Source organism: Haemorhous mexicanus, chromosome 20 (genome assembly GCF_027477595.1).
Source record: "Haemorhous mexicanus isolate bHaeMex1 chromosome 20, bHaeMex1.pri, whole genome shotgun sequence".
In the NCBI taxonomy this organism is placed as follows: domain Eukaryota; kingdom Metazoa; phylum Chordata; class Aves; order Passeriformes; family Fringillidae; genus Haemorhous; species Haemorhous mexicanus.
In genome coordinates, this window is record NC_082360.1 from 9,559,741 (window position 1) to 9,583,782 (window position 24,042).

At 53.2% G+C, this 24,042-nt stretch overlaps 1 protein-coding gene and 1 long non-coding RNA gene across 4 annotated transcripts; one reads left to right on the forward strand and one right to left on the reverse strand.

The window, feature by feature from the left end:
- Window positions 1-1,289: 1,289 nt before the first annotated feature.
- Window positions 1,290-22,899, reverse strand: FAM20A (FAM20A golgi associated secretory pathway pseudokinase). 2 transcript variants are annotated; one of them, XM_059864439.1, is made up of 11 exons: window positions 22,543-22,899; window positions 14,486-14,667; window positions 14,003-14,053; window positions 12,674-12,752; window positions 9,696-9,788; window positions 8,172-8,287; window positions 6,041-6,254; window positions 5,376-5,485; window positions 4,968-5,049; window positions 4,831-4,890; window positions 1,290-1,907 (listed from the first exon to the last, which is right to left on the reverse strand). In XM_059864439.1, exons 1-11 carry the CDS (start codon window positions 22,848-22,850, stop codon window positions 1,643-1,645), a joined length of 1,560 nt encoding a protein of 519 aa, XP_059720422.1. In that variant the 5' UTR covers window positions 22,851-22,899; the 3' UTR covers window positions 1,290-1,642. The 2 variants fall into 2 exon arrangements, with proteins under 2 accessions (XP_059720422.1, XP_059720424.1); XM_059864441.1 differs by having other exon boundaries at window positions 6,041-6,221; window positions 22,543-22,896.
- LOC132336681 (uncharacterized) lies at window positions 9,293-12,480 on the forward strand. 2 transcript variants are annotated; one of them, XR_009488918.1, is made up of 3 exons: window positions 9,293-9,526; window positions 9,608-10,110; window positions 12,113-12,480. It is a non-coding gene; the product is annotated as an uncharacterized LOC132336681 (long non-coding RNA). The 2 variants fall into 2 exon arrangements; XR_009488917.1 differs by having other exon boundaries at window positions 9,294-9,526; window positions 9,620-10,110.
- Window positions 22,900-24,042: the final 1,143 nt, after the last annotated feature.

The following is a 24,042-nucleotide window of genomic DNA, read 5'->3' on the forward strand; positions in this document are numbered from 1 at the left end:
TCAGATTACTGTGAGTTACATGAAGCACCAGCACACCCCCCTGTGACAAGCAGCTGTGGCCAAATGAGCTTTGTCCCTTGCTTGCATCATCCAGGCACTTGTTGGTGTCACTGAGCTCCCTTTAGGTCAGGCAAAACTCCAGCCCTCGGGACAGTGAGCTGGTGGTGCTGGATCCTGTCCAAATCCTGCCTGGCAGCTTTTGTGCAGGGATTTGGGGATCCTCTGCAAGGTCTGCAGTGCTGTGGGTGGCTTTTGTTTAACTTAAAGGTTACTTTAGAACGAGTTTCTGGTGGATTGGTTATGGTGTGGGGTTTTTTGTTGGCTTTCTTTTCCCCCTTAAGGATGATAAATTATCAACAGAGTTCTCAGCTACTTTCCCCAGGCTGCCAAAAGGCTCAGTGTAGTAATTCCTAATAGTTAAAGGAAAAAGCTATTAAGGAGAGCTTCACTAATCCAGTTATTCTTAAACCTTGTTGGGAGGTGAAGGGTCAGCTGGGAACTGAAATACCCACGAAAACTCTTTCCCCATGCTGTTTTGGTCCCCAGTTTCTGTTGCATCTCCTCAAAATGCACAGATCTGGAGAGGAGGGGAGAGACTGGGATACCATTTCTATTTTCCAGCTAATTATGACAACCTAAATGATTTTAAAAGATATGAGGAGACAATTATTTTAAAAGATATGAGGAGATGACCTGAGATAGATTCCCCTGACAAAATAGAGATAAATTACTCTGACAAAATGTTTTCCCCAGAAATGGGTGGGGTTTGGAATTGTAAATACAGTCCTGTGTCTCAGAGTGGTTTGATTTTCAGCGTGATTTTTTTAGTTTGAGTTTTTTCCCTTGGGGTCTGAGGCAGCACAGACCTGCCTGTGTTCCATACCCAGGCTGGCTCTTCAGGCAGGGCAGAGAGGTGGTTTCAGTGCCTGTGAGGCTTTGTGAGACGTGCACAGGTCAGCCTGGGCTGGGGTGACACTGCTCCTGACAGTGAGCACGTGCAAATCTTGGCCAAGCCTAAAACTCAAACTATTGTTTCATGTCCTTGCTTGCTGTACTGTTGTAACTTTTCTACTTTCAGACTCTGCAGCTGCAGCCAGCTCTGAGTTCTGTGCTCTTGCTGTTTCTGAGCCTCCTGTCACAGCTTTCTGAAAGTCTTCTTACCTTTACTGTGTTTCTCACAAAGCCCTCTGGTCTGACCAAGCTGGACCAATGCCCTGTCTTGTGCCAGGGGCAGGTATTTCTCAAATATTCACTCCTGACCACAGAACAAAGACTTACTAAGAGGAAAATGCTCTTGGCATCTCTTTATTCAACCCTCACCCTCGGGTCGAGTTCGTGTCCTTCTCTAGCAAGACCAAGCCCCTGTGGAGGTTGAACAAACCAAGGTCAGGTGTTCCCTCAGCCTCCCAAGGCCAACTCCAGACCTGGAGATCACAGCTTGTCCACCCCAGGGCTGTGTTTGGGGTGTAGGGATCAGTTGCAGCCACACCAGCACTGCAGCCACACCAGCACTGCTGGAGCACAGGAGCTCTGACTCTTGATCTTCTGACAGTCCCCTCCGAGTCTCTGCGAGGGTTTGTGGGTGGAAATGAGCAGTGCTGGAGCTGCCACTTGCCTGGCAGGGTTCTCCTGGCTCTGAGCTCTAAGTGTCCAGCTTGGCTCTGTGCCCCGCAGGGCTCTGGGGCTGCGTGGTGTCGTTGGCCACCACCGTGGCCTCTCCAAAGGTGTCAATGCACCTGCCCACGGCCTGCAGGATGAGCTGTAGGCGCCTGTCCAGGGCCAGCAGGTGGGGCTCGGTGAGCACAGGGGCCAGGGGGTCCTGCAGGAGGGATTCCCTCATCACCTCGCTGAGCCGGTACTCGGGCTCCGCCAGGAGCTGCAGGCGCAGCCACGTCGTTCTTTTTATTCTGGAAAAAAACAACAAATCAACACTTTAATGCCTCCCAGCAAGAGCAGCTGAGCTCCTTGACAGCAGCAGGGCAGAGATGGGTGAAGAATTTAAAGAATTTTGGAACAGAAGTTCTGTAATGTTAATTTTGGAAGGTAATGAATTTTTTTTTTTTTCAGAATAAAAATTTCATTAGTAGCTCCTCTACTTCTCCCTTTGTTTTCCCAGAGTATTTGTACTGCAAATTTCTGTCAGCAGAGAGAAAACATGACTGAAGTTCTCAGTAGTGAGTGAGTCAGAGATGACCCAGTTCCCCAGGTTCCTGCAGGGTGGTGCCATGTCCCCAAGGATGACATTTATGAGATGGGAGCAGAGGGGGAGGTAAATGAAAAGACATGAATGAGAAAATATCTTCTGTCAAAACTCTGAGCACAAACAAATATTCTCTATAGAGAATATTTCCTGGAACTGGTGTAACTGTGACTTTTCACCTTAGGGGGTACTGGGGTTCAAAAGTGATTTGCTTTGACAGAAAATGGGATGAAAAGCTGCAATCTTGGAATGCTTCTGGGCATGAAATGAAGTGTTCTGAAATCATTTGTTTAATCCTCAGCAGAAATGTGTTGACTTCAGCATGTATAATACTGAAATAAATCAGTGGCTGTAGTTACTGCCCTTTGAATCTTGGAAACAAAGGGGTCCATGTTTATGGAACCATTTGGATTCAGCCCAGCCAGAATTTTCAGGAGGAAAAAGGTGAAGTCAGATCCATTTTAGGCAGCTCAAGAATTTGTATTTTTAGGCTGTTGTTAATCAAGGGCATCCATGGGGAATGTTGATCTGGATCTCTGCAGCTCCAACAGGCCATGTGCTGTTTGGGAAAGGCTGCTCCAGGTGCTGGGGACAATCACCAAGGTAGGAAAGGACCTCTAGGACCATCAAGTCCAGCTGCTCTCCCAGCACCATCAAACCACGTCCCCAGGTGCCACATCCACACATCACTCAAAGAATTCCAGGGATGGTGACTCCATGATTTCCCTGGGCAGCCTGTGCCAATGTTTTACTACCCTACTAATGTGCTTTACTATCCTTTCCAGGAAAATTTTTTCCTGATATCCAGTCTAAATCAGGAGCGTGTGTGGAGCGAGGCGTGTGTGGGCAGCGGCACAAGGGAAGGAGGATGCTGCTGCCACAGGGCCAGGCATCACCTTCCCGCATTAATATCCCTGAAAAACCTAAAATAATCAATTGATCAAGTGTGAGGGCTGACAAGGAAGCTTTAAACCCCAGCTGTGAGGTGCTGCTGCTGCTGCCAGGGGAAGCAGATGTGAATGAGAATCTGTGCGCTGTCCTTCGAGGCAGGGCCGGCCCGGGAGCTGCTGTGGGTAAACACCAGCTGTGTTTGCTCTGGTCCCAGCAGTGCTTGGAGGTGGAGAGAGGGCTGCTGTGACCCGTGGGGAGCAGCTGGTGGAGCGCTGGAACAGTTACACAACAAACAAACAGCACCGAGAGGGCTGAGATGGAAACGCTGCCGCCAGCCCCGCTCGGCTCCCACGGGGGCTGTGACCCTGTGCCTGGGCTGGACTGCTGAACCTTTCACCCCGAGCCTTCCAGGGACTCCAGCAGCCTGCCTGGGGCTGCTGCCAGGCCTGGCTGTGCCTGCAGGAGGGTTTGGATGCTTGCAGGGAAAGGACCACCTCATGGCATGGCTGTAGTTGTGCCACTCGTCTGGGAGAGGAGACCTGCAGGCTCCAACGTGTGGGACAGGTTGAGAGCAGGGAGAGGCAAATAAAACAGACTCAAATCTGCTGGAAGCCAGGCTTGGAGCAGAACCCAGCTGGGAATGAGGTGGATGTGTTTAACAGGCTGCTCTCAGCATCCCTGTGCTCCCAGTGCTCCTGGCTGGAGGAGTTTCCCTGCTCACAAGGCTCAGCTTGGTGTTGGAGCAAGGAGGAGACTCGGTGGGCCGAGTCCAGGTTGGTGGTCAGGACAGGCTGAAATTTGTGGCCTCTGTGTGCTTACTCAAGCAAAACCTCTTCCCTTCCTTCCCGAGTGGTTTTAGATGCTCTCCTACTCCAAATGGATTGGCTCTTGTGGGAAATGAGGGTTTGTGTGTCTCCCTCAGGTAGCACAAGTTGTTTTTATGCTGTTCCTGGCCCTTGTTTGCCTATGTCAAAGTGTTCAGCTCCTCTTACCACTGCCTTTTACAAGAATTAAATTAAGAGGAGTTTCTGGGAGGTGGATCTGGAAGAATAGGAATGCTGTGACCTGTGGATATCATGGTATGAAGGTCAAATTAAGAGACAGAGTTAATTTCAAACTGCACAAAATTTCAAGAGAAGGATTCCCTGCGAGCCTGCAATTAGAAATGAAAAGATTTGCTGAGTGCAAATAACAGTTCTTGAAATTAAAGGTGTGTGGGGAGAGTGCAGTTACCACCCTGAGGGGGAGAAGGAGCAGGTGGAGCAAGGAAAAAGGCTCCACATGTCCTGAAGACAAACTCTAGGAAAGAGCAGCTGCTTCTGCCTCTTAAATTTAACTTGCAGCTGCTGATTTATGTGAATGAATGAAGGGAGAACATAGGGTTAAAATGACGAGCTTCTCCTTCATGCCCTGAGAAGAGGAAGCTTGATGAAGTGCATCAAAGCTCCACCAGGATTTTGGATGGAGATTTCTGTGCTCCCTGAGAGCACCTTGTGCTGATGGGCTGGGAAAGACTGTTAGAACTTTCTGGAAGGGTTTGATCCATTGGACAGCATCTCCTGGTGTGCCAGTGCATGTTTTTCCACTCGTTAGTCCCCTGCTCCAGCATCCAGCCCACCCCTTGGCTGGGATTAGCAGGGTCCTCCTTGAACTGCTGGAGGGAACCAGGCCAAGGTGACCTCCCCAGTGACAGCAGGAGCTTGGACATTCCTGGGAAGGAATCTGCAGCTGGAACTTACACACAGCACTGGGAGAGCGGGGCCAGGATGGAGATTTCATCGTGGGAATGCCGCCCAAACCTGGGGGGTGAAGCAGAGTTCAGAGCCTGCCCTCCTCCTCCTCCTCCTCACCCCTCCCCACTCCTCCCCTGCCTCACCCTCTGGCGTTGTCCAGGTGCAGGAGGAAGCCATCGTCCCCAAACTTGGTGAACATCTCATAGTGGTGCCTGTCCATGTTCCCTGCAAAGGCCACACAGAGGGACACAGCTCACCTTGCAGGGAATTTGCTGAATTATCCCAAGATTTCTTTCAGGTCTGCATGGAGCATTTGTTGTCATGCTGGAAGTGCCCAAGGTGCTGCTTTCCCTTTGGTGGGGTGGGTCTGGGGGCTCCCCTGTGCCCCCACAGTGGAGGGGCTGTGGGGAGACAGCAGCCCCTCTAAAAAAGGAAAGGAAAGGGGAAAGGAAAAAGGGGAAAAGAAAAACGAGAAAGGAGAAAGAAAAGGAGAAAGGAGAAAGGAAAAAGGGAAAAGGGAAGGAAAGGAAACCCTTTCCCTCCATCATTACCTATCAGGAAGTCGAATATGGCCATGTCCACGATGTTGAGCAGCCGGTTGCTGTTGCTGTAGGGGTAGATCTCCCTCACTGTGTTGCAATAGAGTGGGTTCACTTCCCACCTGCAGGAGATGGAGAAAAGGAGACACTCTCAGCTGCTTCTGCCATGCCCCAAAAATATCCCCAAACCCATCTTGTACAGGAGAAGGAAATAAATCTCCCCTTGTGCATGCAGGAGGCTGGAATTGAAACACAGCCCATGGAGCAGCAAATGTGGGAAAAGCTGTTAGAACTTTCTGGAAGGGTTTGATCCATTGGACAGCGTCTCCTGGTGTGACAGTGGATGTTTTTAATCCATGTTTACTACAGGTGTATTTGATTGGTCCTTTACTTAAAACACCATCACCACTGGCTAATTAAGAAACCACCCTTTGGTAAACAAATCTCTGTAACACATTCTACATGCTCACAATACCAAGTGCAGCAAGTGAAGATAAGAATTGTTTCTCATTCTTTCCTCTGATCTACTCACAGCAAATGGCTTCAAGGGTTGTTACACTAATTATTACACTAATGATGGGCTCCCTGAACCCTGGTCTGGGTTATTTCTGCAGCTCTGTCCGTGTGTCCGTGCCCTGCAGTGCAGATATGGGGAGCAGCCTCATTTACCCACTTACTCCTCTTTTCCCTCGAAGGAGTAGGAGCGGATCCAGGGGTTGGGGATGGAGAGCCGTGGGGCCAGGTTGAGGGAGGGCAGGAAGGCAGAGAGGGAGCCCTCCAGGAGGTGGGGGCTCCCACACACGGCGTACTCCGTCTTGCACATGTACGGGCACTTGGCGAAGAAGCAGACGTTGCTGGCTGGGAGGAGAGCAGAGAACAGGGTGTCCCAGACTGCAAGGCAAGGTGTATTCCATCTGCCATCTGTGTGGCAGCTGTCTTTTGTCAAGTGGGCAGTTTTCCTTATCTCTTCCACAATCATTCTTCTCTCCATCTGCTGATAACAGGCCATTGAACGTCCCTGCATGGCTGATATGAGCTACACCATCCTACTGGGAGATGCTCTCCCAGAGGGAGGAGCCAAGCATTCCTACCTGGACAGAATCTGGAGATTCTGGAACACCAGCACAGCTTCTGCACTGGATTGCCCAGAGGAAAAGCAGCTGCCTCTTCCCCTGGATCCTCAGAGGAAGACTGCACCTTTCTCCAGGATCCCTGCTCCAGCAGAACCACCCCTGGCACTGCAGGAGGGCTGAGCCACAATTCCTATGGGACTGCTGCCAGCACCCTGACCCACAGGGTGTCAGGCTGTGCTCTGGCTCTGCCAAGGTTGGTTTGGTTCACTGCATTGTTTGTTTTATTCTTTTTTTTTCCTTCGCTATTAAGAACTGTTATTTCCTGCTACCATACTTTTTACCTGAAAGCCCCTTAATTTAAAATTTATAGCAATTCAGAGGCATTCCCCATTTCAGGAAAGGCTCCTGCCTTCCCCTAGCAAGCACCTGTCTTTCCAAACCAAGACACAGGGAAAAGGGGCTGTGGTCTCCAGGAGGGTGCTATTTTGGCAGCAAACCCCTAAAAGGGGAATAATGTGCATTGACTCCATGACTGCAGAAGGCTGATCAATTGCTTTGCTGCAATTGATTGCTTTATTATTTTATACTACACTATACTCCTAAGAAAACCCCACGGCCCTTGCCAGCTTGGTACAGCTTTGGCCTAATTGGCCAATCAATCAAAACACCAGAGTCCAATTAAGAAATCCCTCTTTGGTAAACAATCTCCATAACACAATCCACGTGTGCACAACAACAGGTGCAGCAAATGAAGAGCATTGTTTTAATTCTTTAATTTAATTTAATTCTTGCTCTGAGCATTCTCACAGCATTCCCCAGGAAAATCCTGGGAAAGTTTCTCTTTGTTCAGAGGATATGTGGTTACCACAGGGTGCAGGGTGGCCTGGGCTGAGTCCTTCCCTCTCTTGTAGCAGGTCTCTGGTTGGGTAAGAAGTTCCATAGACTCTATGGATCACAGAAGGTTGATGATCTTTATTAAGAAACCCATTGTTTTATAGACTAGTTCACTACAGGTGTATTCGACTGGTCCTTTACTTAAAACACTATCACCACTGGCTAATTAAGGAACCACCCTCTGGTAAACAAATCTCCCTAACACCTTCTACATGTTCAGAATACCAGGTGCAGCAAGTGAAGATAAGATTGTTTCTCATTCTTTTCTCTGATCTTTTCACAGCCTTTCCCAGGACAATGCCTGGCAAAGCTGTGTTTCTCTCTGTGCCACAGAGCTGCTGCCACCTTTCCCCACTGTGGGACAGTGATTGTTTCTTGTGGCAGGTTTGGAGGGAGGGGGAGCAGATGGGAAGAGGCCCAAGGAGCTGCAAATGAGTGCAGAGCAGTTTAGAACCCCCTGTTTGATGGTTCTTTCATGGAAACACTGTGGGGAACCCAAGGAAAAACAAGGGAAAACCCAAAGCATCCATGCCATGGGTGTCAAACTGCCAAATCAAAGATTTGGGTCCTGTGCTAAGGGAAAGGTTAAGAAAAAAAGGCCAAATGAGAAGATTTGGTTGATGATTCCAGCTGGAGGGAACCTCTGCAGTAACCATGTCTTTGTGCACATTTAAGCCAAGAATTTCATTTCTGCACCACAGCACGAGTCCTGCAGCCCCTTTTCCTGCAGCCCCTGCCCTTCCTCCCACTGTGAGACACCACAGCTTTGGGTCAGCTGTGAAGGGACCTTAAAGACAACTGGGGCCATAACTTGCCTCATCCCGAGCCAGCCTTTGCCCACCTGGTGACACGAAGAAGACGCTCTGCAGGACCTCGTTCTTGGTGACCTCCAGGATCTCCTTGGTGACGTTGATCAGCCTCCCCACTGTGGGTGGCACCCTCCTGAAATCCAGGATCCTGCACAGAGGGGACAGGGGACGCTGCTGCTGCACAGTGGGGTGGCAGGTGCTGCCCCTGCCCCTTCCATCAGTGAACCAGGAGCCTTTGGATCGTTGCACCCAGACTCTTTCCAGCAAAAACCCCTCTGGGCCAAAATACATCTCTCTGTGTTTGGATTTTGGTATTTTAATAGCTGCTGTCTGGAACAATCTGGATGTTCTCCAGCATTCCTGTCTCTTTCCCTAACACTGCCTTGGTTTCTCCCACCCTTTGCACACAAACAGGGTCCCCCAGGGGCCAAAGAAGCCCTTCAGGCCCTTCTACAACGTCAGTTTGACATGGAGCAAAGAGGTTGATCCTGGTACAGCGTGGCTGAGGAGGCACCCCCTCCTCCAGAGGCACTCATGCCCAGCTAATTCCTCAAAAATACTCTGAAAAACCTCAGGACCTGGGGCAGGAAAGCATTCCTGGCAGCCAATGGGGAGCTGCTGCTGGTTGCTGAGTCAGTAACACGGGGAGAGCTGGCTAATGCTCTGCTTGGCTCCTTGGGTAATGCCCCCTGCTCCTGGGAATTGGGCACAGAACAGGATTTAGCCTGTCATTTATTGAGCAATGTTCAGAGAGAAAAAAAATGTTTGCTTTTATCCAGCATCTTTCAGCTCTAAAAACCACAAAGCATTTCAGAAAAGCAGTCTGGCCCCATTTTTGTGGCAGTGGAGCTGCAGGGATGAGGTGGTGGTGGCTGAGTCAAGCAGAGTCACTGTGAGGATACTGGGGCAGAGCTGGGAAGGGAATTCAGCTCCCTTTGTTCCCTTTCTCAGAGTCTGAGCTACAGGACTTAATTTACTCCTGCTTGTCCTATGGAAACTGGAGATCCCCACCCACCCTGACCATCAGAGATCACCTTCCTCTGGTGTTCAGAGGAGGGAAGGGCTGCTGCCCTCATCTTCTGAGAAGGATATTTTTGATTTTATTAAACAAACACCCTGCTGGAAGAGGTGCCAGGTTAATTGCTCATTATCTGAGGGCTTACAAGTGCATTTCTGCAGTTTATTAACCCAAAGCACACCTTGATGGCTGATGGAGTGTGTGCCTCCCTCACCAGCGGGGCACCTAGGCTGTGCCCAGAGCTCAGATTGGCACCTGGAGGCAGGGGAGGGACAATGTGTGACAGCCAGGTGAGAATCTGACCTGCTCCCACCTGGACTGCACTGCTCTCATGCAGTGGCCAAGGCAAAGCTGACTCTGGGGTGTCAGGTGAGATCCAGAAGGATCTCCTGGAGGATTCCTTTCCTTTCTCCTTTTCCATTCCCCTTTTCCTTTCCCTGAGCCCTGCAGGGCTTTCCCCAGAGCTCTGGTGGCCCGAGGAGCAGCAGGAGGAGCAGCAGGAGGAGCAGCAGGAGGAGCAGGGCTGTGCCAGCCCTACCTGTCCAGGTGGAAGGCAGCGATCTCCGCGTTGTGCCGCTGGAAATCCACAAAGTAGAAGAAATCCTCAGGAGTCTCCTCCTCACGTTTCTGCCTGGGAGAAAGCAGGGGGTGAGCCCTGGGCAGCCTGGACACTGAGTGGTGGCACAAGGACAGCTGGTGGGCTCGGGGACAGCTCCTGTGGGGCTACACTGGGGACAGGGTCAGAGCACAAGGGCTCAGTGCCCAGCTGGAGCCACCACCCGCCGTGCCAGGGAGCAGCACTTGCACCCTGGGGGAGGCAGAGGAGCTGACTGGGGCTTTACATCTGCTTCAGCAAGAGCTTAGACCTCTTAGGACAAAGTTTCAGGTGGTGTTTGTCACATCCCCCCTGGAGGCAGAGGAGGGCTCAGGTCTGATGCTCTCCTATCCCTGAAGTGGGAGCTCCATTTAATTCCATTTTCTGGCTGGCAGACAGTGGAAATGGGGTGTTAACTCCTGGAAAAGGGGTGTTAACTCCTGGGAAAGGGGGTGTTAACTCCTGGGAAAGGGGTGTTAACTCCTGGGAAATGGGGTGTTAACTCCTGGAAAAGGGGTGTTAACTCCTGGGAAAGGGGGTGTTAACTCCTGGGAAATGGAGTGTTAACTCCTGGGAAATGGGGTGTTAACTCTGGGAAAGGGGGTGTTAACTCCTGGGAAAGGAGTGCTAACTCTGGGAAAGGGGACAAGACACAGGCTTAGACCCCTCTAGGATGAAGTTTTAGGTGGGTGTTTGTCACATCCCCCTGGAGGCAGAGGAGGGCTCAGGTCTGATGCTCTCCAATCCCTGAGGTGGGAGCTCCATTTAATTCATTCAATTCCATTTTCTGGCTGGCACACAGTGCCCCAGTAGGGAATTTGATGCTCAGCATTAACTCCTGGGAAATGGGGTGTTAACTCCTGGGAAAAGGGGTGTCAACTCTGGGAAATGGGGGTTAACTCCTGGGAAAGGGGGTGTTAACTCCTGGAAAAGGGGTGTTAACTCCTGGGAAATGGGGATTAACTCCTGGGAAATGGGGTGTTAACTCCTGGGAAAGGGGGTGTTAACTCCTGGAAAAGGGGTATTAACTCCTGGAAAAGGGGTATTAACTCCTGGGAAATGGGGTGTTAACTCCTGGGAAAGGGGGTGTTAACTCCTGGGAAAGGGGTGTTAACTCCTGGGAAATGGGGTGTTAACTCCTGGAAAAGGGGTGTTAACTCCTGGGAAAGGGGTGTTAACTCTGGGAAAGGGGGTGTTAACTCCTGGGAAAGGGGTGTTAACTCCTGGGAAATGGAGTGTTAACTCCTGGGAAATGGGGTGTTAACTCTGGGAAAGGGGGTGGTAACTCCTGGAAAAGGGGTGTTAACTCCTGGAAATGGGGTGTTAACTCCTGGGAAATGGGGTGTTAACTCCTGGGAAAAGGGTGTTAACTCTGGGAAAGGGGGTGGTAACTCCTGGAAAAGGGGTGTTAACTCCTGGAAATGGGGTGTTAACTCCTGGGAAATGGGGTGTTAACTCCTGGGAAAAGGGTGTTAACTCTGGGAAAGGGGGTGTTAACTCCTGGGAAAGGGGGTGTTAACTCCTGGGAAAGGAGTGCTAACTCTGGGAAAGGGGACAAGACACAGGCTTAGACCCCTCTAGGATGAAGTTTTAGGTGGGTGTTTGTCACATCCCCCTGGAGGCAGAGGAGGGCTCAGGTCTGATGCTCTCCAATCCCTGAGGTGGGAGCTCAATTTAATTCATTCAATTCCATTTTCTGGCTGGCACACAGTGCCCCAGTAGGGAATTTGATGCTCAGCATTAACTCAGTGTTAACTCTGGGAAAGGGAGGTTAACTCCTGGAAAAGGGGTGTTAACTCCTGGGAAAGGGGGTGTTAACTCCTGGAAAAGGGGTGTTAACTCCTAGGAAATGGGGTGTTAACTCCTGGAAATGGGGTGTTAACTCCTGGGAAATGGGGTGTTAACTCCTGGGAAAAGGGTGTTAACTCCTGGGAAATGGGGTGTTAACTCTGGGAAAGGGGTGTTAACTCCTGGGAAAGGGGGTGTTAACTCCTGGGAAAGGGGTATTAACTCCTGGGAAAAGGGGGTGTTAACTCCTGGGAAATGCAGGGTTAACTCATGGAAAGGGGGTGTTAACTCCTGGGAAAGGGGGTGTTAACTCCTGGGAAAGGGGGTGTTAACTCCTGGGAAAGGGGTGTTAATTCCTGGGAAAGGGGGGTTAACTCCTGGGAAAGGGGGTGTTAACTCCTGGGAAATGGGGTGTTAACTCCTGGGAAAGGGGGTGTTAACTCCTGGGAAATGGGGGTTAACTCTGGGAAATGGGATAACTCCCATTGGGGTGTTAACTGCTGGGAAATGGGACAGGACACAGGAAATCCCTCCTGGCTCAGCAGGCCATGGATGCTCTCCTTGCCCCCCAGGACCTGGTGGACACTGGGCAGAGCTGGATGGAAGCCCAGGGGAGAGGAGCTGGCTGCCTTCTGGGTGAGGATTGATTATCCCAGCCCACGTGCTGCCAGCTGCTCTGCTCACACATGGACAGTGAAGTGAGAGGGAATTGATGTGAAGAGTCCCAAGGGGCTGCAAGTAAGAGCAGAAGCAATTTAAATCCCCTGTGTGATGGCTGCTTCTTGGAAATATTCTGGGGAATCCAAGGAAAACCAAGGCAAACCCCAAAGTCTGCTGGGGAAGAGCTGTCCCTCATGGCAAGGATCTCAGGAGAACAAGTGTCCCAAGGTCCTTCTCCACCTGGCACCCATGAAAAGAGACATTTCCAACATCAACAGCAGTGTGGGGACGCTGGTGTTTACCCAGGTGTGCTCCTGGGTGCTGTGAGCAGCCAAGAAAAATGAAAAATAATGGAACCTTTTCAGGTGCTCAGGTGGGGAGGGCAGGAGAGGGGAGGTGTGGCTGGGACCTTCCCGTGCCAAGGAGGGTCCCAGCCCGCCCTGCAGGGGCTCAGGGGGCTCTGCTGGCCTTACCTCATGGGCTTGAACATGGCTTTCCCAAAATCCTGGAACCTGAGGACCAGCTTCAGGTGCACACCGCTGGGCTTCACCACTTGGGGAGGAAAGGGGGGGTTAGCTCTTGGAAAGGGGGGGTAGCTCCTGGGAAAGGGGGGGTTAGCTCCTGGGAAAGGGGGGGTTAGCTCTTGGAAAGGGGGGGTAGCTCCTGGGAAAGGGGTGTTAACTCCTGGGAAATGGGATGTTAACACTTAGGAAATAGGATGATAACTGTCTGGAAAGTGGGTATTAACTCCTGGGAAATGGGATGAGAACTCCTGGAAACATCCCAGTTACACCCCCCAGCACAACCTGGCTTTCCAACCCTGTGAGTGCATCCCATCACTTCTTCCAGCCACTCCCCTCTCTCTCTTCCCATTTATTTTCCCCTCCCCCTTGTGCCATAGAGCAGATTTCCCTTCAGCCCCTCTGTTCCATCCCCTTGGGGGCTTTTTCCTCCCTCCCCAGCAGAACCCAGTGCTGTCCTGGTGTCCTGACACCCACAGCGATCAGGCTGCTTATGGAAGTGCTGGAATTATCACCCCTGGGTGTTAAAAAAAGCCTGGACGTGGCCCTTGGGTTGGACTCCATCATTTCAGAGGGCTTTTCCAACTGGAATAATTCCATGCTCTATGATCCCAACCTCTGCTGGGTTCATGGGAGGGAGCAGAGCCTGGCTTGGCATTTCCCTGGCCGAGCTGTGTAGCCACATTTCTCTTCACAGAGAAAAGCAAGGCACAATTCTTCCCAAGAATATTTCTGGGTTCCACACTCCCTGAACCTCAGAGAAAGGACAAACAGTTCTTATCTCATTTGCTGTGCCTGTGTTTGTGCCAAAGCAGAATGCAATGTGGAGATTGTTTATCCAAAGTGATGGAGTTTTGGTTCCTTGGCCTGCCAGGGCCAGGTGTGTGTGTGTGTGTGTGTGTGTGTGTGTGTGTGTGTGTGTCAGGAGTGTGAGCTGACAGTCATGAGATTCAGTCATGAGATTCACAACTCTGCAGGTGTGTGCAGAGTTGACTGCTTGGCAAATTCAGTTTAGATGTAATGTAACATAGTGTAATATAATATAGCATATTACTATATTATTATGATAATATAATTAGAATTAATAAAGTAACAACAATAATTTTAATAAAATTATGTATTAATATAATATAATTATAATTAATAAAGTAATTAATTAGCCTTCTGATAAGCTGGAGTCCTCATCATTCTCTCCCCTCATCAGGGCTGCCTGCAGATTCCATAGAGCTGGGGATGGAGCAGGTGGCGATGGCAGGTGGGGACCCCGGGTGTCACACTCACCCTGGCTGCAGTCACAGGCTCCCAGCAGGGCCTTCTCATCCTGGCTGTAGTCTGCAAGGGCAGGAGGAGCAGTGAGAACCTTCCAGGCTCCATCTCTTGCTGCTGGCCCCCGGCAGGCTCCAAGGAGCCAATCCCCCATCCCCAGCCAGTCCCTGGGTGTGGGTGCCATGGGACAGGGAGAGAGAAGCAGCAAGTGCTTCTCATGGCGGTTTGTGAGGATTTTTAGGGGGTTGTAAGGATGTGATAACTGGTTAAGAATAAACAATCTGCAGGTGGTGTTCTTCTAGTCCATCTTTCTGTTCTGCTCAAGGACAGTGTGTGAGGAAGGTGTTTTTGCTAACGAGCCAATCGAATAGATTGCATGGTATCACTGTATTCAAACCCCGCGGTTCTCTTGAATAAAACCCTCTTTGCTCTTCCTACAAGCCCGGCCCCGCCCGTTCCTGTGTCATTCTCGGTGCCAGAGGGCACCTGGGTGCTCACCGGCGCTGATGGTGGGCAGGTCCCGCAGGTCCCGCAGCAGCCTGCTGACGGCGGCGCTGGAGCGCGGGTAGAGCCCGTCCCGGCTGATGCCCAGCTGGAACTGCAGCCAGCCGGCCTCGGCACGCAGCGGCAGCGGGGCTGCCACCGTCAGGTTCAGCTCCTCCCGGTACAGCTTGTGTCTCCTGCAAGAGAGGAGGGACAGGGATGAGGGAGAGGTTCAGCTCCTCCCGGTACAGCTTGTGTCTCCTGCAAGAGAGGAGGGATGGGGATGAGGGAGAGGTTCAGCTCCTCCCGGTACAGCTTGTGTCTCCTTCAAGAGAGGAGGGACAGGGATGAGGGAGAGGTTCAGCTCCTGCTGGTACAGCTTGTGTCTCCTGCAAGAGAGGAGGGATGGGGATGAGGGAGAGGTTCAAATCTCCTGGTACAGCTTGTGTCTCCTGCAAGAGAGGAGGGATGGGGATAAGGGAGAGGTTCAAATCTCCTGGTACAGCTTGTGTCTCCTGCAAGAGAGGAGGGTCGGGGATGAGGGAGAGGTTCAGCTCCTCCCAGTACAGCTTGTGTCTCCTGCAAGAGAGGAGGGATGGGGATAAGGGAGAGGTTCAGCTCCTCCCGGCACAGCTTGTGTCTCCTTCAAGAGAGAAGGGACACGGATGAGGGAGAGGTTCAACTCCTCCTGGTACAGCTTGTGTCTCCTGCAAGAGAGGAGGGATGGGGATGAGGAAATGGGAGAGGTTCAAATCTCCTGGTACAACTTGTGTCTCCTGCAAGAGAGGAAGGATGGGGATAAGGGAGAGGTTCAGCTCCTCCTGGCACAGCTTGTGTCTCCTGCAAGAGAGGAGGGATGGGGATGAGGGAGAGGTTCAGCTCCTGCTGGCACAGCTTGTGTCTCCTGCGAGAGAGAGAGGCGTTCTGGGGATGGGTGTTGTGTTGTGATTTCAGGGTTTACCCCAGAACCTCGGGTTCCTCCCCTGATAATTCCCTGCCAGGTGTGTCAGTCACCTCTCCTTTCCCCTCCCAGCACTGTCTGTCAGTCCTGGCATTCCAGAAGGGCTCGAGTGACTGGCAGATTCAAAGGATGCCCTCTACCCCCGGGGCACTGGGCCATCCAGGTGTCCTTTGTCCCTTGAGACCTCCCCTCCTGTACCTGGCTGGTGGCTCCCTGTCCCTTCTCTCCCCTCTCCCCGGGGTTAAAAGGAGCAGCACCCACACAGGTCAGGAGTTCTGGTGGAGCTGCTGCTGGGTTCAGAGGCCAGAACAAAGCTCTGGATCCAAACCCTCCATCAGAACCGACTCCTTTCCTTCACCACAGCCTTAAAGCTTCTCCACAGAGGGAAACCTGAGGACCACCAGAGCTCCTGCATGCCTGGACTTGTCCCCAGCTGCCCAGCTGCAGCACACAGCTGGCCAAAAGTGTCTGTGGGGTGAAACACCACAGTTGCTGCTGTTTGGTTCAGCACCAAGGGCCAGACAAGCTCAGGCACGTCCTGTCTGGCTGTATTGGGATTATTCCAATAGATGGGGATGTGGAAAAGCTCCCTTCTCTGAGCCTGGAGGGGGCCAGGAGCAGTGCATGGGGTGGGTAAGGGGAAACTGAGTCTCTGACCATCTCTGAGAGAGTTTTTTCCCTGAAGCTGGGGGAAAAAAATCACTAAAAACAAGTTTCAAATCATAGTATTGATACACTATGTTATAAATCTTTAAAAGCTAATAATCTACAATTACTCTTCAGAAGTCTTACTACAATGCATCTTTCACACTTCTGTTTTTCTAAACTATCTACTTTCATTTGCAAGGCAATCCTTTAAAACTTCTTTTTAGTTCCATTTTTCTCTCCATCATGTCTGTCTTATTCCATAATATTTCTAAGTCAACATTTCTTATCTCAAGGTTTACAAACACATACATGCTATGGAAACCTTCTAGCAAATTTTATCAGCCAAGGAACGGCACTGGGGGCTGGAAAGGGCTCCTGGCTGCTGGGGGTGTCTTTATTTCCCTGCTCAGCCCAGCAGCTGGGGCTTGGTTGGGATTTTTCCATCACTCTTTCCATCCAAGCAGGCTGAGCTGTGTGATTAATCTGGCTGCGAGCAGGGCTTGAAAGAAATGGCTGAGATGGTCAGAGTCTCTGACCATCTCTGGGAGAGTATTTCCCCAGAATTTGCAGAAAAAAAAAAAAAAATCACTAAAGGCTACAAATTGCCTCTGTGACCAAATTCTCAGCGAGCAGGGATGCTATGAGGTCACATGGCAGCATCCTGCCCGTGATCTCTGAAAATCGAGGTTCAGCCCCACCCTTTTCTGGCAGGTGGAGCTGAAGGAGCCTCTGAAGTTCAGTAACAGCCCAAAAGCATTTCCCCTGTCGATCAGCACTTCCCTCAGCCTCGAGACCTGTGGATGCAACAGCCTGGTCAGAAAGTGAGAAAATGGCTTTGTTCTCTCACAGGGGACTTGTGAGACTCTTTTAGGGAGTTGTAGAAAAACGATGCTAACTTGTTAGTACAAACAACCTGCAGGTGGTATTTTCCTCCTCTGTTTTTCTGTCCTTCTCAAGGGCTGTTTGTGAGAAGGATGTTTTTGTTAGTCAGCCAATCAAGCAGAATGTGTCAGATCTGTCTATAAAAGAGAGGATTTTTTGTATTAAACACTCTTCTCCTGCAACCCAGCCTTGGAGTGCATCTGTGCCATTTCTTGCTCAACAGGGACAGAGACCTCCCAAGGCTGGGGCTGTGGAAGGGAAAGGTCACTTATTGCAGCCAGCAGAGGACAGAGCTTTGGTTTCTCATTAACAGTGTCCAGCCCACGTGTGGAGCAGCCAGTCCTGACACAGGGAAAATGGAGTTCAGTTTGCACTGAAAGTGCCAGGATCCATGCAGGAAAGCAAACAGGAGCTGGGGGCTGATAAGGAGTAGGACATTAACCAAGGCTGGGATGGAGAGGCTGGACAGGGGGAAGTGCCACATGCCTGGCCAGACCCCATCCAGAGCCTGAGCAGCGAGGTCTGACCATGCCCCAAGGCATTTATCAGCCAAGGAACAGCACTGGGGGCTGGAAAGGGCTCCTGGCTGCTGGGGGTGTCTTTGTTTCCCTGCTCAGCCCAGCAGCTGGGGCTTGGTTGGGATTTTTCCATCAATTTTCTATCACCCTTCTCCATCCTAGCAGGCTGAGCAGAGTGGTTAATCTGGCTGTGAGCAGGGCTTGAACCCTTCCAGAGTTGTTCCAGAGGTGTAGGAAATGAATTTGTAGAAAATTCTTAAAGTTTGCTAGAAGGTTTCCATAGTATGTATGTGTATGTAAACCTTGAGATAAGAAATGTTGACTTAGAAATATTATGGAATAAGACAGACATGATGGAGAGAAAAATGGAACTAAAAAGAAGTTTTAAAGGATTGCCTTGCAAATGAAAGTAGATAATTCAGAAAAACAGAAGTGTGAAAGATGCATTGTAGTAAGACTTCTGAAGAGTAATTGTAGATTATTAGCTTTAAAAGATTTATAACATAGTGTATCAATACTATCCTTTGAAACTTGTTTTTAGTTCTATTTTTCTCTCAATAATGTCTTATTCCACGGTATCTCTAAGTCAGCTTTTCTTATCTCAAGGTTTACATACACATACATACTATGTGAGCCTTCTGTCAGGCTTTGAGAATTTTCCACACATTCATTTCCTACACAGTGGTATCCTGGGAGACCTCTAGGAGCTGGAGGGACAGGTTGGATGTGCAGCTCACAGGAGCCTGTTCCCTCTCCCAGTCTGTTTGTCTTTCCACTGGACTGGGCCAGCCACAGCATGAAATCCACATGTGCATGGTCAGAGGGAGCTGGAGCACTTCCCTCCCTGACCAGCTCTTTGCTCAGGAGGCAGAAAATTCCCTGTGCACCTGGAAACAACCCTGGAGTGCCAACAGCTCCTCTTCCTGCAGAGGAGGCAGAAAATTCCCTGTGCACCTGGAAATGGCCCTGGATGCCATCAGCTCCTGCCTGAAGAGGAGGCAGAAAGTTCCCTGTGCACATGGAAATAGCCCTGGATGCCATCAGCTCCTGCCTGAAGAGGAGGCAGAAAGTTCCCTGTGCACATGGAAGAGCCCTGGAATGACATCAGCCCCTGCCTCTAGAGGAGGCAGAAAATTCCCTGTGCACCTGGATATGGCCCTGGATGCCATCAGCTCCTCTTCCTGCACAGGGGGCAGAAAATTCCCTGTGCACCTGGAAATGGCCCTGCAATGCCAGCACCCCCAGTTTGCACAGGAGGCAGAAAATTCCCTGTGCACATGGAAATGGCCCTGGATGCCATCAGCTCCAGCAGAAATGCCTGAACCCCCAGCCTGCTGCCCTTCCCGTGGATAAGTGAGGCACAACCTTAATGAGTTGTGAGGCATTAATAAAGCCTTAATTAATAAATGAGGTGTTAACCCTGCCACAGCCAGGGACCACAAAGCCCAGTGCCATGCACAGGAGTGACTCAGGATTTTTCCCTAGGGAAGCTGCCCAAATATTTTACCATATTTGCTCTCCTGCCTGCCATACACACAGGCTGTTCCCCCGGGGTGAGCAAGGCATTACTGAGGGGGGAAAAAATGCAGTGGTTATGCAAGGGGAGGCAGATCCCAGCCCTGCATCCACATGGTCCCTGCCCAGGCTGAGCCAGTCCCTTCCCAGCCTTTCAACCCAAAACACAGCTCTCTCTGCCTCCCTGCTTCCTTCAGGATTCCTGAAATATTTCCCTGGAAAAAAACAGATCTCTGCAAAAGGCATAATGATATAAAACCAGGGTTCATTTCTACCCTGCTGTAAATAGCCCTGGGGTTGCCCTGGCTTTCAGCTCTCTGCTGGGCTGGGAGGGAGGCACAGTGGGGTGACACTGCTCAGGCCACCACCATCCTGAGTTTGGGGTTTTGAAGCTGCTCCTTCAAGGATAAAAATAAGCTCTGGAGTTTCTAAGGGATTTTTTTTTGTTTTGTTTTGAAGAGGTGTGGCTGTTTTCTCGTTTTTCTGTTTCCTTCCTGCATCCCCATCAGTCTCTCCAGCTGGTTCTGCACCCTGCAGTCAAAGTGCTGGTCCTGACTGAGGTGCTGGGAGCAGCAGCTGGTTTGGAGGAGCACCGTGGAGGAGGACACGCTCTGGCCATGGGTGTCCCATCAGGATGTCCTGGGGCTGCTCCAGCTGGCAGAGCCCCTGTCCAGCTGATGTCCATCTGCCTGCAGAAAGGAAGGCAGACAGGCTGTGCTGGAGGAACGGGGTGAAACTGCAGCTTGTTCCACTCAGGGGAGCGTCCTGCTGCTCCCAAAGCTGCCCTGCCAACACCCACATCCAGGGGTGATGAGAAATGTGCTGTCATCCTGTCATGGTGAGGAGAGGATGCCCATGGACACTCAGCCCTGAGCCCCTGCTGCCTGGCTCTGCTTGTGGAGCTGCTGTGGACTTTTTGCTCTTCAGTCCTCAGCAGCAGCAGCAGCAGCTTTGTTGAACCCATGCAGTGGGAGAGAAAGCCATGGATTCCTGAGTCCCACAAGGACCCTGTCCTGGCCACATCAGAGAGGACACGGGCTCTGCAGGTGAGGCAGAAATTCCTCTGTGCCCACAGCACATTAACAATCTTATAAAATCCATCAGCTCTGGCGAGGGCCACCTGATTACATGTTCAGTTTGCAGCACTGCTGGTTGTTGGCAGGTTTGTGCAGGAGCAGTTGTGTCACCTCAGCCTGTGCTCTCTGGAGGTTTCACCCACTTAAGAGCATCATATATTTTATTTCAGAGTGAGGAAGGATCAATACTCTGCCTTCTTCCCTTCCTGGAGGTGCAAAGCGAAGTCAGTCAAGGACAAAAAGGCACCACAGTGCTCCTCCCAGTCACAGCACAGCCAAACCTCGGGGCAGGAGGCAAAGTGCAGCACAAACTCCATCTTTTAACAATGTGGTGAATAAAACTGGGGAGAGCAGACTTCTGACTCTCCTGCAAGAGAGGCTGCAGCAAGTGCCCAGGGCTTCTGATGGTGCCATCAAGCTGTGAGCTGCCTTGGTTTAAATCCTCAATTCCCACTGGGAGTTTGCTGGGGAAACATCCACCTTGGTACCCAGATCCTGATGTCTTCAGCAGGCAGTGCTCAGCTCTGAGAAGATGCACCCAGGGTGGGTCTGTGGCACAGCCAGGGGGTCTCAAACCCACCAGCCATGGGTTTCAAGTGCTGTGACAAAGGATTCCACAGGATCCAGTCTGGAGACAGGGCAGAGCCTGGCAGGGGTGGCCCTGGCTGAGCACCGAGGTGGCTCCAGACCCTGGTGCTGCTCAGGTCATGAAGGTCATTTCATTCTCTGTTCCTTCCATTATCACTTCCCATCAAAACCTCACGTGGAACCAGCACTGGGAGAGTCCCACAGGAGCAGGAGGAACAGGCATGGAAGTGGAGAGAGCACCTGGGAATCCTGCCCGTGCAGCTCAGCAACCAGCTCACAGGAGATGGAAGGAGTAGGGGCTGCTCCCACGCTGGAAACCAAACCTGGGCAGTGGGGAGGTGCCAGGACAGGTGTCCCTGGGGTGTCCCCAGGACATGCTGTCATCCCCTTGCAGGTGTCCTGTCCCACAGAGGGGACAGTGGGGGAGGTGATGCCATGAGCTCAGCACGCTGGGAGCTCTGTGCTCTGCTGTATCCGAGTTTGTGCTGGAGTGAAGTTCTGGGGGTGCAGGGAACAGCTGTGGGGTGCTGCATGCTTCCAGCCCCAGCCCTCATGGAAGGGGGGTTAGATCAGGGATTCCAGGTACAGATAATCAATGCTTGGAGCTGGCACTGAGGGTCACTGTCCCCCCCAGGCAGTGACCACAGGGCAGGGACAGTCCCACCCCAGGAGCAGGGGATGAGGGAGTTTCCTCCTTGCTGGGCTGGGAGAGGCAGCAGGAAGAGGGCTCTGAGCGGGGGGTCCCTTTCTCTGGGGCTCTGGGAGACCCCCCAGGAAGGAGCATCCCAGCAGAGCCCCTCAGCCCAGCCCTTGGGGGCTGGAGGGGTGAGGGCACAGAGCCAGAATGGGGGGGCAAGCTGGACTGGGGATGCCAGGGGACACCCAAGGGACAGAGGTGCCCAGGAGAGCTGCCCAGAAAGGGAGGGGTACCTGAGAGGAGGTGTGCAGAGAGGGGGTGCCTGGGGGTGCCCATACAGGGAGTGCCCGGGGGATGCCAGGGCAGGGGTACCCCTGCAGGGGGTGCCCAGAAAGGGGGTGCCCAGGGGATGCCCGTGCAGGGGGTGCCCGTGCAGGGGGTGCACAGAGGGTGCCTGGGAAGGGGGTGCTCAAGACATCCCAATGCATGGGGGAGTCCAAAAAGGGGTGCCCAGGTGATGCCAGGGAAGGGGGTGACCATGCAGGGGGTGCCCAGGAGATGCCAGAGAAATGTACCCATGCAAGGGGTGCCCAGAAAAGGGGTGTCCAGGACATAACCGGGAAAGGGGTGCCCAGGCAGGGGTGCTCAGAAGGCAGCCGGGAAGGGGGTGGCCGGGAGATTCTCGTGCAGTGGGTGCTCAAGAATGGGGTGCCCAGGAGATGCCCAGGGAGCGAGGGATCATGCAAGGGGTGCCCGGTACGAGGGTGCACAGAATCTGCCCACACAGGGATTTTCCGGGAAGGGAGTGCCCAGGAAAAGAGTGGCCAGGGGATATTCGGGAAGGGGGTGCTGGGGAAGGAGGTGCCCAGGAGATGCCCAGGAAAAGAGTGCCCAGGAGATGTCCGGGAAGGGGGAACTGGGGAAGGAGGTGCCCAGGAGATGCCCAGGAAAAGAGTGCCCAGGAGATGTCCGGGAAGGGGGAACTGGGGAAGGAAGTGCCCAGGAGATACTCGGGAAGGGGGGTGCCCAGGAGATGTCCGGGAAGGGAAGGGAGTGCCAGCAGACACTGGTGCACGGAGTGTCCAAGAAAGAGATGCCCAGGAAATAGCCAGGAAAGGGGAGCCGGGGAAGGAGGAGATGCCCAGCAAGGGGGTGTCGAGGCGCTGCGCGGTGCGGGGTGCCCGGGAGCCGGCCGCGCGGGGGATGCGCGGTGCCGGGCGCGGGGGAGCCGCGGCTGCGGGACGCACCTGTTCCAGCGAGCCGCCTTCCGCCGGTAGTAGCGCAGGGCTTCGCGGGCGCCCAGCAGCGGCTCGGCGGGGCCCGGCGGGGCGGCGCGGTACAGCGGGTGGGCGAAGAGGCGGCGCAGCGCGGGGGCGGCGCGGGGGGCGCGGGAGAGCGGCGGGCGCGGCGCGGGGGGCGCGGGGCAGGGACAGCCCGGGGAGACCCTGCCCAGCTCCCGGCGCGCCCGCGGCCAGAGGTGGAAGTAGAGGTCGGCGGCCAGCAGCGCCCCGAGCAGCAGCAGCACGGCCGGGCGGTCCCGCCGCGGGCCCGGCATGGCCGGTGCGGGCTGGGGACGGGGACGGGGACGGGGACGGGGACGGCGCCGGCGGCGGCTCCCGGGGCAGGGCGCACGGGGGAGCTCGAGCGGCGGAGCCGGGGGGTGCGGGCACCTCGGGGCGGGGACCGGGCAGGGCGCTCGGGGCCCGGCGCGGGGGAGCGGGGGTGGGGGCACGGCAGCGTGGGAGCCTCCTCCGGACACGGTGCCGGTGCCGGTGCCGGTGCCGGTGCCGGAGGGGACCGAGCCGAGCGGCCCCGGGCTCTGCCGCCCGCCCGCCCAGCGCAGCCCCCGCGCAGGTGGCGCGTCCCCCGGTCGCCCTCGTCGCCAGCTCCTCGTCCCCTCTCCCGAAGGCGGAAAGTCGGCCCGGGGGAGCTTTGGCAGCAGCTGGAGGGTGCTGGGTGTTGCTGAGGTGCCGGGGGCTCTGTGGGAACGGGGAGGGGCTGCTGGAACCCCTCCGGTGTCTGCGGGCAGGGCCCGGGTGGGCTCTGTGCCCCCACAGCTGGGCTTGCAGCCCCTCCTGGGGCTGGCGGAGGGGACAGAGGCCGCTTTTATTTTCTTAATTCTTAAAAAAAAACCCCTATAGTTGAGGGAACTCCTCCCTGCCGTTTGCTGGGAGCGGCTGGGCCGTGGGGATGAGCTCGGGCTGGGAGCATCCTGCGGGATGGAGAGCGGGGCGTGCAGCCCGGCCGGGGACCGCTGGAGAGCGCGGCCAGGCGGGGAGAGCGGCAGAAACTGGCGGAGCGCGACCAGGCTGGGCTGGCTCCGGCTCTGTGCTGAAGGGAGAACAGAAAATAAACTGCAGAAAGATCGAGAAGTCGGTTTTGTTTTCAGCTGGCCGGAGCAGCACGGCGAGGGGAGGCTCTGGGAAGGCCAGCGCTGGGATGGGGGGGTTGGACTGAGCAAAACATCGCAGGCGCTGCTGGCTGAGCATCTCCTGATGTCCGAGATGCTGCTTTGATCCAGAACGAGGGATAAAACAACCCCGTGGGCTGCGTGGTGGCTGCAGGGACCTCAAGCAGACCTGTCCTCTTGGTCTTCTGCTCTTTGGCAGACTGTTCTTACTCTCCTTTAGAAATACAATTTCAAAATGGCTCAGTCTTTTGATATTTGAAGACTTTGGGTTTCAGGTTTGGGGGTTTTTGCTCTGAGCGTCTTTTTCTTTGTATTATTTTTCATAATACCAAATTTT

Bases quoted from the DNA above. Each gene is read 5' to 3' on its own strand.
- FAM20A (XM_059864439.1), bottom strand. From the start codon at position 22,850: ATGCCGGGCCCGCGGCGGGACCGCCCGGCCGTGCTGCTGCTGCTCGGG. The intron at 14,054-14,485 runs GTGAGCACCCAG...CTGCCCTTGCAG, and splicing joins CCTGCCCACCATCAGCGCCG to ACTACAGCCAGGATGAGAAG. The intron at 8,288-9,695 runs GTAGGGCTGGCA...CCCTCTGTGCAG, and splicing joins GCTGCCTTCCACCTGGACAG to GATCCTGGATTTCAGGAGGG.